This window comes from Dipodomys ordii, unplaced genomic scaffold, assembly GCF_000151885.1.
Source record: "Dipodomys ordii isolate 6190 unplaced genomic scaffold, Dord_2.0 Scaffold70, whole genome shotgun sequence".
NCBI lineage: Eukaryota > Metazoa > Chordata > Mammalia > Rodentia > Heteromyidae > Dipodomys > Dipodomys ordii.
This window is the reverse complement of record NW_012267286.1, coordinates 9,757,048-9,772,027: the sequence shown is the minus strand read 5'-3', so window position 1 is coordinate 9,772,027 and position 14,980 is coordinate 9,757,048. Positions and strand designations below refer to the sequence as shown.

The window sequence follows — 14,980 nt, the reverse complement described above, 5'->3', positions numbered from 1 at the left end:
TCTCAGCTTTCTAGGATTACAGGCATGAGTCAGTGGTGCCTGGCAAATAACTCACAATTAAACTTTATTTTGAAGGTATGAATTTAACCTTATGTAATTTCATTCTGTGGTGTAATAATGACTCTAGAAAATTCTGAGAAAAAGATACTAGAATAATAGCTTGTAATGAAATGTCCCCATTGTCAGAGATTGAAAAGACTGGCCATTAATTCTCAATATTTTTTTCTTCTTTTTATAACAGTACTGAGGTTTGAATTCTGTGCTTTGCCATACTAGGCAGATGATCTACCAATTGAGCCATGCCCTAGCCCTATTTTTCTCTTAAAAAGATAAATTGAAACCACAGAGAATGTAAGAGTTGAAATGACAAAGCCTACAATATTAAGAGATAATTTTTAACGATATGGAATAATTTGATATAATCAAATAAGATCTGTAACTCTCTATGCAAGAACAAGTACATTATTATCTTGCTAAGTGACTATGTTTCTTCTCTAGTTCTCTTCAGTCCTTCAGTGGAAAATACTCTTTAACTCTTGTCAAATTATACTGTCTTAATAGGTGCAAGTAATATACTTGAGGTCTTCTTTGTGCTTTCTGTGGCACTTAGTGAGGGTCAGCAGTGGTGGGAAACATCTTGCAAATCTTTTGTTTGACCCATATGCAAAGACAAATTAGGAACTTTACACATCTCAGTTATCTTGCTATTCTATCTTTAACTAATAAGTACATATTATTTATCACTTAAAGGCTTTGAGTAATTACATATCCATTCCAGTATAAAATATAAGCAATATTCAGCCCTTCAAAAGCCCTTAGTCAGCCAGTCTGCAGCACTTTGGGATGAGAGTGGATTGAATGACAGCAGAAAGACAATTGTTGCAGTCCATTTCCCTTCTATTGTCCTTGCTTATGGCATAAATGAAGCTACAGATACTGCTTAGTGATCATGAAAAAAACTTCTACATGGTCAGCACCTACCTGAAGTGGTAGGCCTTTAATTCTAACAATATTACATCCACATATGAAGAAATGTTATTTGATATTTTTGTCTTGTCAAATTCTCAATGCTACTTAGGTTGAGTGCTTTCAAAATGTTCTTCATCTAGCCGGGCACAATGGCTCATGCCTATCGTCCAGCTACTTGAGAGGCTGGAAGATCTTGTTCCCAGCCATCTTAGGGAAAAATATCTTGACACTCTCAACTCATCTCCACTAATGGCTGAGCATAGTGGTACACGTCTGCCATCCAGCTATGGAAGTGTAATGGCTGCACAAAGTGGATCATGGGTATTATCCTTATTTGAGGAAGCATAAATAGGAGGAACACAGTCCAGGCTGGCCTAGCCAAAAAGTGAGATTCTACCTAAAAAAATAACTAATGCATAAAGGAATGGCAGGATGGTTCAACTGGTAGAGCATTTACCTAACAATTCAGAGACCCTGCATTCAATCTCCAGGATCTCTCTCTCTCTTCCTCCCTCTCTCTCTTTCTCTCTTCCTCCCTCTCTCTCTCTCACACACACACAGTTTCAATCTACTCTGTGAAGACAAGACAAACTTTGTGTCAGTGTAGTTACACTTAAAAGATATTTTTCTAAGTGGAAGAAATTGTGAATGAGCTTCATTCTAACATAGGTGTTAGGCCATTTCCATCGCCAGTGCCATACCTTTGTAAGGGAATGCTGAGTTTGGGAAAACGTGAGCTTTGATATGTTTACAATTGTTAGTATAAAGAACTAACTGTGGTCATAGCCACAGAATATCAACTGTGCTTCTGGTTACAGGAACTTAGCTATGTGATCAGGAGAAATATTTAGATTCCATTTGGAAGGAAAACTCTGTGCATGTCTAATAAAAACGACAGAATGTGTATTGTTATATGGAACACCATAGACATTTGCTGTAGTAGCAGTCCACTAAAAGGTTTCCTGATTCATTTAAGGAACATCCATTTTCTCATTATTTATGAGAAATAAGACACTGATAACAGTGTCTTATTTGTATCTTAGTAAGTAACTCAGAACAGATACACCTTCTGGAGGTCAATGTCTCAGTTGTCCGCATCTGTTTTACTTACTCATGCATCATCTGAAATTATTGACAACAACTATAGATTTTCCAATTTTGGTTTCTCACCAAGTAAGGATCCTTTTAACTCTACGGAATCAAGAATCACATTTATGTTCTCACATAGTGGAACTAATAGAAAATTGAAAAGTCATTCTGGTCGCTATGGTTGTGTGTCTCCCTATTTGATACCAATCATCTCAATTTTTTTCAGAAGAAAATGCTAATTTCTTGATAATTTTATATCTGAATGAATCCTTCTTCTACACATATTGTCTTTCTCCTTTCAGTTTTTTTGGGCCAGTTCTGGGGCTTGGACTCAGTCCTTTCACTGTTTTGCACAAAAATGGAACTCTACCAATTGAACCACAGCTCCCATTCTAGCTTTTTGGTGGTTAATTAGAGATGAGAATCTCAGAGTCTTTCCCATTTGGGCTGGCTTTGAACCTTGATCCTTAGATCTCAGCCTCCCATGTAGCTAGATTGCAGGCATGAACCACCTAGGTTGGACTATCCCTTAATTTCTTAAAATTTTAATGGAACAGTTTCCTTGCTAGTTTCCTTTTGAAAATATTGCAACCACAACCAATGAGTTCTCCTGTTTTGTATGTTTTATAGACAGGTGATAAAGGAAATTTAAAAATTCACTTTCCAAACTCAGGGAGAAAGTAAACTTTAAACTGATAGAGGAGTTCAAATGGCATATGATTTTCCATTTCTACCAAAAAGTACACAAATTAATATTCCCATACTCTTTGAGGGATATCTAATGCCACTCAAGTTTTCATGATAGAAACTTTACCCTAAAAGACATTTCTCTCATGACCTAGACTAGATAATTGGAAATTCAGTTTTTGCCTTGCCTGCCATCAAACTTTGAGATCTTTACCTCCTCAGAAACTATGATTCCAGGCGTGAGACATAACACCCATATTAGAGTGGCTGTATTATTTATGAGGCAGAGTAACATCATACCAAAGAAAATGAGTAGCAGTGAAGATGCTATTGAGTCATGCTAAAGTGTCAGTTTCCCAAGGATTCCTAACAGGCAATCCAAGGCACATCTAATGCAAGAAAAAAAAATTCAAACTACACGAGGCAAGAATTCACAATTGTGCATTTATAATTTTGGACTTCATCCTTGTTTCCTTATTAGAATCAGGAGTCCCTTAATGACAGGGAAACATCCTGGGAAGAGCATCTGTCATCGTTCAAATTTTAAAGGTGCAGGTTAATTAGCCATGTGCTCCCCTGATATCCTCAGACTGGGAGGAAGGATTATCTATGAGACTGTTGGCATCCAACCCAGCACACCATAGTGCAATGTGTTTTACAGTTTTATTAGTGCATATTGATAGTAAAATGTGGGGATTTCATTGGGATATTTCTATAGTACATGTAGGCTACTCTGATCAATTCACCCCATTGCTTCTTCTAGTCTTCTCCACCCCACCCTCTTTTTCCCATCTTTCTGGAAATTTTTAAAATGGGTTTCATCATTTCCTTTTCATACATGCTTAGAGTAAAAATATTTGAGTTAGTAGAAGAATACACTTTAAGTAATAATAGTAATAATAACCATAACATAGTGAATATAAACCGGTAACTTTGTCACTTACTGCCATTATCAAGTGTTCTGGATTGCACATCATTGCATGCGTTACAGTTTTCTAGGATTGGCAGTAGAGTAGGTCCTTTTACACCAACATCACCACAAACAAATGAGTAATGTGTACTGTTAGGTTTCAGCTCCATTGGACTACTATGCATCACCAACATTGACCTGCCAGCTGTGGTAGAACTCTTCTTGCAAAACTCATAGAAAACCAGCAAGGACCTGTAAGATCTGACCAACTCCTTCAATTACCTATGTTTGACTAGCTTATAAAGCACCCCACAAGCAATAATCTTTTACTTTGAGAGAAAGTTTCACAATGACAACTAGGCTAGCTTCCAAGTTACAATCTTCCTCTCACTACCTCCTAAGTGTTGGAATTATAGACATGTGCAACAATGCCTGGTTTCATAACACACTTTTAAATTTAAAATGGAATATTCACCACTTATTTTCTATGAGTCAAGAGTTTTGGACAATTTAGCTGGTGTTTAGTTAGCTCAGGCTAACTAATGACTGTCTTGGCTGGGTGTGGTTTATCTGGTGAATCGTGGTGACCAGGCTCATGCCAACTTACACTTTTTTTTTGTTCTTGTTGTTGGTCATGGTGCTTGAACTCTAAGCCTGGGTGCTCTCCCTGAGCTCTTCAACTCAAGGTGAGCACTCTACCACTTGAACCACGGTGCCACTTCCAGTTTTCTGGTGGTTAATTGGAGATAAGAGTCTGATGGAGGGCTGGGAAGTTGGCTCAGTGGTAGAGTGCTTGCCTTGCATGCCTGAGGCCCTGGGTTCGATTCCTCAGCACCACATAAGCAAAAAGAAAAAAGCCGAAAGTGGTGCTGTGGCTCAAGTGGTAGAGTGCCTTGAGCTGAAGAGTTGAGGGACAGCGCCCAGGCCCAGAGTTCAGGCCCCACGACTGGACCCCAAAAAAAAAAGAGTCTGATGGACTTCTCTGCCTGGGCTGGCTTTGAACCATAACCCTCAGATCTCAGCTTCCTGAGTAGCTAGGATTTTAAGTGTGAGCCACTAGCAGCTGGCTTCAACTAATTTTTTAAAAGCCACTAACTAATAGAGAAAGGCACTATGTGTTAGTGATAAATGTGTTAAAAATAGGGCAGATAATCCTTCCCCTTTGCCATGTTTTATTAATACAAAAACACACTCCATGGTTTCATTTAAGACTTAACTGTAGTGGGAGAAAAACTGGAAGGAGAGATGAGGAAGACCATCTTAAAGTTTGCCACAAAATGGGTGGATGAAACTTCAAGAGAAATATCTTGAAAATTGGAGTGGAATAAAAATGTAAATATGAAATAGCAAAACCTGTGCTATTCTCTTTAAGCAGTACTTCAATGGAAATTTTTAAAAGGAAATGCTGAGTTGGAAAAAAGCAGAAAAATCTCCAAGTTTTCATCTTAAGATACTTGAAAAATAAAAATAAAATAAACTCCAACGAAGCAAAAGAAAGGAAATTAAAGAACAGGGGAATTCAATCAAAGTCAAAGTAGAACTGTAGAAAAAATATTAGCAACATTGCCAAGTATAAAGGGAGAGGGAGAAACACCCATTACTAATACTGATGTAAAATAAGAGATAACACTATAAAGATCAAAACCTTAGAAAAAGGATAAGAGAATACCATGTTCAACTCTATACATATACATTTTTAGGTGAAACAGATCAGTTCTTTTCTATGATGCATTCAAAGAGAATTAATACCACTGTTATACAATGCAATATTTTGCAGTTTACTTTTGAGATCAGAATTGCTCTGAAATATGAAAAAAAGCAAGAGAGAAAAAGAGAGATAGAGAAACAGGCAGAGCAGGAAAGAGGGAGAGAGATGTGCTTTATCCACATGTGTGTGTGTTGGGGATTTAACTGAAGGTTTTGTGCATGTTGGTTTTCATACTAAAAAAAAATCAATTTAGCCATATGCCAGTGGTTTACACCTGTGATTCTAGCTACTCAGGAAGCTGATGATTGTGGTTAGAGTTCCAATTAACCACCAAAAGCTAGAAGTAGAGCTGTGGCTCAGATGTTAGAGTGCTAGCCTTGTGCAAAAAAAAAAAAACTAAGCACCCAGGCCCTTCAGTTTAATCTAAAAACATCAATTTTATCTAAAAATTCATGTAAACTAATTAACTGGTGTAGAAAATGCATTGATAAACATTTAGCACATTAAAGTGCAAGAGAATTTCTCATATCTGATCATTTACAAATAACCTCAAACTAATGAATATCTTGTTAATGATTAGAGGATGCAAATTTTTCTCCCATGATCAGAATAATTCAGGAATATCCTTGGGAGAAAATATACAGCATTAAAAAATCATATCAGCCAATGTTTTTTGTTAGATATCTGAATTCTCATTTGATAAATCATATGAAAAAGCACATTGAAAAGTAGAGTAATAAAAATAACTACAAAACAATAACAACTGAAGCTGGAGGAATCACACTATCATATTTTAAGCCCTAGTAATCAAGACTGTGTACCTGGTACAGACATAGATCAATGAAACAGATTCAAGAGTCCAGAAATAGACCTACATAAAGATGGCCCATTGATTTTTCAACAGAAGTGCAAAGGCAATTAAATGGAGACATGATAGTATTTTTCACAAAATATTTTTGAGACAGTTGGACATCTGGAAGTCAGAAATTTACATTGTCCTCAACCTCACACTCAATACTTTAATTAACTTGGAATAAGCTGAAAATTTAGGAGATGACATGGAAAGAATCTTCCATTACCCATCTAAAGACAGAGTCCTCCAGAAGGTGCCAAGAGCATAAGTAAATAGATCACTAATGGACCATTTGCAACATGTATAGCTTCTGCTCTGCAAAAGAATCTGTGAAGAAAAGATTGTGGCTATAGGCTAGGAGATATTTGCCTACTTGACTAAGGATACATTCTCAAAATATCTTTAAAAAACACTTAAAACTTGGCAGCAAGGTAACTATTGTATGGAGAGCTCTGGAAATCCTTTGTTACAAAACCACTAAAAAACATGAACAGAATTGTCAAGATGAACACTTAATGAACATCTTTTAAAACTAAGCACAGACCAAACAAGTGAAGAATGATTTATTCACTAACATCTGTGTGCCTGTAAGAGCACAGATTCCTTGAGTCTTGTGTCTTCTCCTCTCTCACCCCAGGGCTATAGTAAAATTCTGCCCTGCATGATTGGCGCTATCTCTGATGACTTAGCTCTGCTGCCCTGCTGGCAGGAACTGACTTTGCTCAGATGACAGAACACAAAAAAAATCCCATACCTGGGGGTTTTAAACAATTGGCTTTCCAGTGATAAACAGTAAGGGAAGGCTAACAATGTGGCAGTATTCTCCGTTGGAAAAGATAATAAAACTGCAGTGCTGTTATATACTCAATGGGAACATCCAAGGCAAGATAAAGCCCAGGCCTTTGAAAGTGGTGAACCTCTGTTGACCTGCAAGGCAGTGTGCACACACAACGCTCTGCCTCCTCTCAGAGGCTGGAGGAAGTTCTTGAGAGCTACTGGAAATTGGATGAACGTGAAACCGAGCTGTGAATTCCCAGATGTACCCAAGCAGCCCCACAACACAGATTGAATGGACAATGGTAGACCAACTTCCTTAACATAAACCCTGACCTGTCACTGGCTAGTTGGTGAACCATTGACAAAGCTGACCAGAGGCAATGCTTGGGATGTTAAACCTAAGATTGAAAATAAGGAAAAGAAAAAAAAATGCTTCAGTGAGACTCTTTGAAGATGATGTTTTTCTTCTTTAGATTATAAGCTGAAGGAAATATCTGTGAGGATCAAAATGAATACTTAAGTAGGATGGTTGAATGTATATGAGAAATCTGTATTCATGATACAATGCCAATGTGTTTCTCAGATCTATATAATATTCTATGACAAGCATAGCCTTTTAAACTTATAGAAGCTACAATAAATGGGATATTTCTAATTTTTTTTAAAGAAAAGAAAAATACAAAACCTGACCAGTGACATTATAGGTCACAGATGTGGGTGGAAACAGACTCTACAAAATTAGTATTGGCAAGGCACCATATAAATAAACAATGGACAAATAAGCAATAGGGGAATGAAAAACTAAGGGACAGATCCCAGGCCCTGAGTTCAAGCCTCAGCACCATTGCAACTCATTTCCTAGCAGGGTATACTGATTTTCACGCCAGCATCTCACACAGGAGTCAGTTTGGGTGGGAGGGTCTCAGGCTGATAGCTTGGGTGGGAGGGGTCTCAGGCTGATCATAGCTGATCAGCTTAGAGGAGGCCTTATAGGAGTAGCCGGGTGAGTAATGATAGCAGAGAGAGTGAAAACATTAGAAGCAGAGTTTCGTGTTGTCAGACAATATCAAGTCTTCTTTTTGCTAATTTTGAAATGTATGCGTATAGACAACCATTTCTTTTCTGAACCCTCTCGAATGCTTGCTCAAATCAAATAGATTTAGTTCCAGATAAAAGTTGAACCATCTCCTCATAGCAGATGAATGGAAAATATTATCCGCTGTTCAATAACATCAGGGAATTGCTGGAATGGATAAATGTTGTGAATCTCAGTGTGAGAAAGTTCTAAAGGCAGGTCCTGGATTTTTATCAGTAAACCAACAACAGAATAATAGCAGAGCAATGAGAAGGCATATGAACCTTCAGTTCATTTACACAGCCAGCAAAATTGTGGAAGAATAATCTTATCCTATTTCCCAAAAGTTACATTTCTTCCTCACTACTAAACATTCCTCATACATAAATATAATCTATATGGATAGAAAACTAGTTCGCTATCTAGATGTATCTATCTAAATATATCTAGCTAGCTCGATAGATAGATATAGAGCCAGTTTTGGGGTTTTAACTCTGGGGGTCTTGCATGCTGTCCCTGGGCTTTTTTGCTCAAGGCTAGCCCTCTATCACTTGAGCCACAGCTCTGCTTCCAGTTTTTAGTGATTCATTGGATGTAAGACTCTCATGGGCTTTGCTGCCTACGATGACTCTGGACCACACTGATTGAGCCTGAAATAATTGAGTGACTTTAGCAAGAAGGAGTAAAATAAGGTATGGGGAAAAGAAATTTGGATAATCTTGTTGACTTTGTCACATTTATATGCACTAGCTTGGAGATTTAGGAAAGTCAAGGTTATATTTAAATACGTTATTATTTTATTTCTATCTTTTATTGATTTTATTTTTACATAGATTTGCACTTTTAAATGTGTTTCTTTTCCCTTTGTAAAGAATTTTGGTTGTTTTTGATTATTTGAATTTGGAAAATAAATTCTTGAAAATATAATTTTATTTAAAATCGATTGTATGTCTTAGACTGAGTTCTTTTTTTTTGGGGGGGAATCCGGTCGTGGGACCTGAACTCTGGGTCTGGGTACTGTCCCTCAGCTCTTCAGCTCCAGGCTAGCGCTCTACCACTTGAACCACAGTGCCACTTCCGGCTTTTTTTTTCTGCTTATGTGGTGCTGAGGAATTGAACTCAGGGCCTCATGCTTGGAAGGCAAGCGCTCTACCACTGAGCCACCTTCCCAGCCCATAGACTGAATTGTTAATAGTGTAATAATGTATGCACTGGTAAACTGTAACTCTGATATCAACTGAGGTTGTGCGCATTATGTAAGAGACAGCTCTGATTACATCTTAATCTGGGCTGACCTTGCACTTCACCCATTTAATGAATATGTCTATGTTCATAAGGATTGACATCAGATGTAGGTGTCACGAGACTGATGCCTTGTGAAGCTAGGCACAAGCCTAGCAAGTATAGGCCCTGAATTCAAATCTCTACATCTCCAAAAGAGAAAGAAAAGAATTGATATTTACTGATTCTAAACAGAACTCTCACAGTTCACAAAATCTATCATTTTACTGGATACAAATGAGATCTTTTAAAACCCTTGAATAAGAACTGTAAATGATGTAAAGGTTTAGAATACATTTCCTGAAAGAAATATTGCCCAGAATAAAGCTTTTAAATTATTATTTTTATACATAATTCAAAGATATGAAATAATTGACCTCGGAGTAACCCATATCAAGTTCATGATGTGGGCTAAATGATGAGTCAAGTGAGGACTGTAGCTGTAATAAAGAATATTAATTGTTTGGGCAGTGAGTCCTCTCAGAGACGAGGTTGAATCAGGGCACTCAATTCAAACCAATAACAAATTAACCAATGCATTTTTATCATAATATTCACAATGCATAATTTACCACAATATATTTAGAAAGCCTGTTTCAATACTAAGATTTCTCTATATCTCATGTTTGTGTACTGTTATCTATTCATAATCTATATCCATAGACTTCTTTAAAGGTTTTATGAAAATTTACATAAATTCCTTTGTTAAGAAGCAAAACAGGAGATTTCCAATGAAATATTGAAGAACAGGGTGGCTGGTAAGGTTTGTTTCAAAATCCTTTAGCTAGAATTGTTTCTTAGTTCAGTTAAATATTTCTTTAAAGAAAAATATTAGTTCAGTTAAATAGTTCTTTAAATAAAAAATGTGAAGCAATTTTGCCATTTTCCATAAGGCATTCATGTTATTAGATGAAATGCACTGTTACTCCCTTAAGGTTTACCAGTATGAAACAGGGAATGTAATTCTGAAATTAAGTATTCAGAACAAACTGAACCATGTGTCCTGAAATTATCTTTTATTATATGTTAATAACATCTCCCTATGGTTTCTAACTTAATCTCAAAATTGTGTTGAGGAGATGAAAAAAGATATGTTTGTGTCAGCTGCTCTATTCATTTTCTACTTTTGTCATTCTTCATTAAAATATAAGTACCTTATATGATCGGTTCTGCATACATGCAGAACCAATGGTATTAAATTCTAGAAGTCTTAAAAGTAATGACTTTATCTTCATAAAAGTCTTCTAAGTAGTTAGGAAATATAATCGCATGGCATTTAATTGGAGAATGCACCCAAGAGTGGACTGATTTGAATGCTGAATGTACCGTGATCCTGGGAAACTTGGTATCTTTTTGATAAATGTTTCATCCAAATGTTTTATTTCAGCATGGAAAGTTTGGGGAGAATATTTCAGTGACAAGAAGCCCATTATTAGTCAAGGAGGTCAGGACAGTGGGAAACTGGCTGTTCAGACAAGAAAGAGGTAGGTATAATGGAGCGATTGACCCACAAGAAAGCACTTTTGCAGGGATTTGTGTTATGAGAGTTAGACTGGAAGCTGTGACTTCATATTCAAATATTTGGTAGTTATTTACAAAGGGAAAAGTGGAAACAAGTAATTCTCCAAGTGTAGAATGATGCTGAACATTTAAAAGGAAATGCCTTCTATTATAGCAAAATGTATGACCATTAGCCTGCAGGTCTCCATTCACAAGCTACAGGGAATTATCATTATGGGAGTTATTGGCAGTCCTTTTGAAGTCCAAAATTTCTAAGTTGTAGGAAGTTTATAAGTGTTTTGCTGTGGCTGGAAGAAAGTCATGTCTCTCAGTCAAAGCTGATTCTCTCTCCCAAGGATCTTCTTATTTTAGGCAAAAAAAAAAGAATTGATTTTTTTTTCCATTTAGGTTGAGATCATACAATTCTGTTTGAATCAAATGGGGGTGGAGAATATTTACAAGTAAATATATGAAGTATTCACCTTACATTCAAAATGACAGATTCCTTTATTAGTGAGGTCAAACTAGGCATTTTTCTTTCTTACAGTTATTTTAGTAAAGCATCAATTGTTGATGAAAATATAATGTTGGTGAGTCTAATACTAATAAAAATGTTTCTAGCTTAAAAAATGATAGTAAGTTCATATAACTGTAGCCAAAGGTATCATGACTTACATGTCAGTATTGGCAGAGTTAACCTTGCAAAGTTTAACCTAGAAAATGACTGCAAATACCTCAGTCAATTTTCTCAGTTCTTATTTGATAAGGTACCAGTGCAGAAAGATTCCATTGTAGACAGTTTTAATGACTTACGTTTATATCGTCTTCAATTCTAAGCATCTTTGAAGGGATTTTCCTCCACTTCTGTAGTTAGTTTATTTTATTTATTGATATTATAAAGGTGATGAACAGAGGGGTTACAGACAAGTCAGCCAATGAGCACATTTCTTTTTGAACAGTATTATATGTCTTCCCTCATTTCCCCTAGTTTCTCACCCCCCCTGCCTCCCCCACAGGTTGTGTGGGTCATTTTCAACATAGTGTAGAGTGAGTATCACTGCTGCATTTGTTCACACTTTGTCCCTCCATTTCTGTGCTTCCCCCTTTGTATTTCTTTTGGGGAAGTTTTTTTTTCCAATTCTGTGTTTTTTATTTCTCTTTTCTGGTCCGATAAGTGCATTCTCTTTTTTTTCTCAGGCATTTTAATTGTTATTATAAAGGTGATGTACAGAGCGGTTATGATTATATAAATAAGATAAAGAGTACATTTCCTCGTGAACAATGTCATCCCTTCACCCACACCCTCAAAGTTTTTCCCCTCCTGTCTCCACCCACAAATTGTATAGTTCATTTTCAACACAGTGTCTAGAGAGTACCACTGCTACACTTAGCAATACTTTTAAAAGGAGACATTTTTTTCAGTACCTGAAATGAGCATATTTCAGCTTCCCTAGCAAATCCTGTGCTATACAATTTGTGTAGTTTTAGTGACATAAAACTTTTACTTCTATGAAGAAGTAAAAAAGAATAAACAGTATTCATTCATTTCAAAACAGGAAGTATAATGAAGTAACATTGAATTATAAGTTTAGAAAATTCCCCGAAACTATTTCAAAAGTTGGAAAACTAAACTCTCTTCTCTCTCAGAATTGTGATACCAATTTCAGAGGTACTAAATTTTTATCGACTTTTATATTGCCTCATTATCACCTCAAAAAAAAAAGATCGTGAGCATTTTATAACTTTATAAGCTAACACCTCTCCCCCTCACTGCTACATAAAAAAATGCACATGCTAACAAAGTTTTTTTTTGCAAAGGAAAAGAAGCCAAAACTAAAGTAAAAACAAAAAAAGATGTGCAAACCAAAGATAAAATAGCAACTATTTTGGTGGGAGAAGATGAGAGACAGTTCTACTTTTTCCCCGAGTTCTGGCTGGTTTTGTGCATTCTTTGCATTCACTTTTTCTCCCTGGCAGAAATGCCAGACTAAATATGTGTGAAAAATCAGAGACAACAGGTCAAGGGAAATTACTATTTTAGAGGTTTTAAGAAGTATGATTTTAACCTGGTGCTGGTAGTGCATGCCTAGATCTTGAATTTAAGCCCCCCAGGACTGGCACTAAATAAATAAATAATAAAGTTCCATTTTGTGTTTAATTGTCTTCATCTGGGTCAACAAACCATCAATCGCTCAGCTTAACCTGTGGAACTGGTCTGTGAAAAGTAGTTTCTGTAGATTGCTGTTACTAATATCTTTGTGCTCAGTATTTCAAAATAATGAATATTTTGCACTTATGGGAAATTTTATTCTTGTGTTTTTTCTCGTAACAGTAATGGAATGTAGTGAAAGTTAATAGCCTCATCTGATTGTGAATGTAAAACAAAGGAACCTTTTTTTTTAACAGAGCATTGAGGCCACACATTTCCCATCACTTCTTATACACCTGCCAGTCACAATGCCGACACTGTAATCACCTAGAGCAATGGTTCATTTCTACCAAAACATTCAACTAAAATGTGACCTGCTTTCTGTAACAAATTACCATTCGCCAGGGGCAAATGCATACAGAATTACAGAAGACTGTGGTTCTTTTGATTATCTGAGTCTCTCAAAATCTCCCCCAACAATTCAGGAACATTCTGAACATATTTTTTTTTAAAAAAACAACTGTACAAGTGTGTGCCTCATTTTTCAAAACCACTTATTCCTTGCCTCTAATGTTATTTGTCCTCTGAAAGATGGTTACACCCTCAAGATGTTCACACGTGATGGCCTCCCTGTGGATTCTAACTGCGGACCCACAGTTTGGGTGGGTGGGTGGGGGGGGAAATCCTGTGCTCTCTGATTGAGGACTCCTCTAAGACTTGGAGAAGTTGGCTTTAGAGTAAGGTTAAAGGTGGGGTCGGATGAGACAAAGAGAGAGGAGATAAGGTCGCATCAGCACTGCCCGTTTCTCTACCAAAACAGTGACCAACAACAGAGAAAAGGAAGGGCGAATAATAATAATAATGATGATAATAAAATTTTGTGGAGAATATAAATTTTTCTTGATGGTTCAAAACGATCGGAGCAAGTGGGATGGTATTATATATGTCTTGCTCAGTTTGTTTTCCTTGGCAATAACGAGAGGTCTTTAAATCACCCCCCAATTGGTCTTTTCAGTCCCTCTAGATGCTTTAATAGGGTTGGAGTGGGAGAGATCAGGAAAACAGAAACAGGTTCAGCTCCCAGTTCCTTTGCTGTTAAAGACCCTGTAAATTCTCATGTCTTTGGTGGCCTTACCCAAAGGGGAGCTCTTCTCTGTCTCCTCTCCCTCCCTTCCCCGGGTCTTCTCCACCGCACTCACCTGTCCACCGCTATGGCGGTCATGGAATAGATGCTGGCGAACACGGCCGTGATAGGAAAGAAGTTCTGGAAGCGACAGTAGTTGGCGCCGAAGTACCACTCGCTGTGAAGCGCGTAGATGAAGTTGACCAAGGTGTTGAAGGCAGCCATGGAGGCGTCGGAAAAAGCCAGGTTCACGAGGAAGTAGTTGGTGACCGTCCTCATGCGCTTGTGCGCCAGGATGATCCAGATGACAATGACATTGCCCAAGACCGCCACGGCCACCACCACGCCGTACGCCAGGGACCAGAGCGCGATCCTCCAGGACGGCTGCACGAACTGGTTGGTGAGGTTGGCCCGGGGCTGGGAGGGCGCGGGGGTCGCCGCCAGCCCCGGGGAGGAGACGTTGCCGGTGTAGACCAGCAGATTGAGCCACTCGGCGCGCACGGCCCCTGCGGCCGCCGCGACCCCCAGTCTGGTGACGCTCAGGTTCCCCTGGGCATCTTCACCCATGCCCCCGGCGCCCTGGGTCCAGGTCTCAGCCGCTGGGAAAGATGCCATGGTGCCGTCCACCCTCCACCCCGATCTGTAGCCCTGAAGCTCCCCACTGGGGCGCACCCCTCGCCAGGATGCGAGGAGCCGGTTGCTGGCAAGTTCTCTGCCTCTTGGTGACTTGGGGTAGGTAGCCGCTTGCCTGTTAGGCGATGCTGCTCTTGAGCGGGCAGATGAAGAGCACCCGAAGCCGAGGAGTTTGCACCTCGTGCAGAGAGCAAAGACTAGAAGGTTCCAAAGAATTGGGGGCTGT

General features: G+C 38.2%; 1 protein-coding gene across 1 annotated transcript in view; it reads right to left on the bottom strand.

Moving 5' to 3' along the window:
* Tacr3 (tachykinin receptor 3) overlaps positions 1 to 14,736 on the bottom strand; it is a 47,600-nt gene extending 32,864 nt beyond the window's left edge. Inside the window, exon 1 of the mRNA XM_013023773.1 lies at positions 14,198 to 14,736. Within this exon, the coding sequence (XP_012879227.1) occupies positions 14,198 to 14,736 (539 nt within the window). The remainder of the gene's footprint in view (positions 1 to 14,197) is intronic.
* Positions 14,737 to 14,980: the final 244 nt, after the last annotated feature.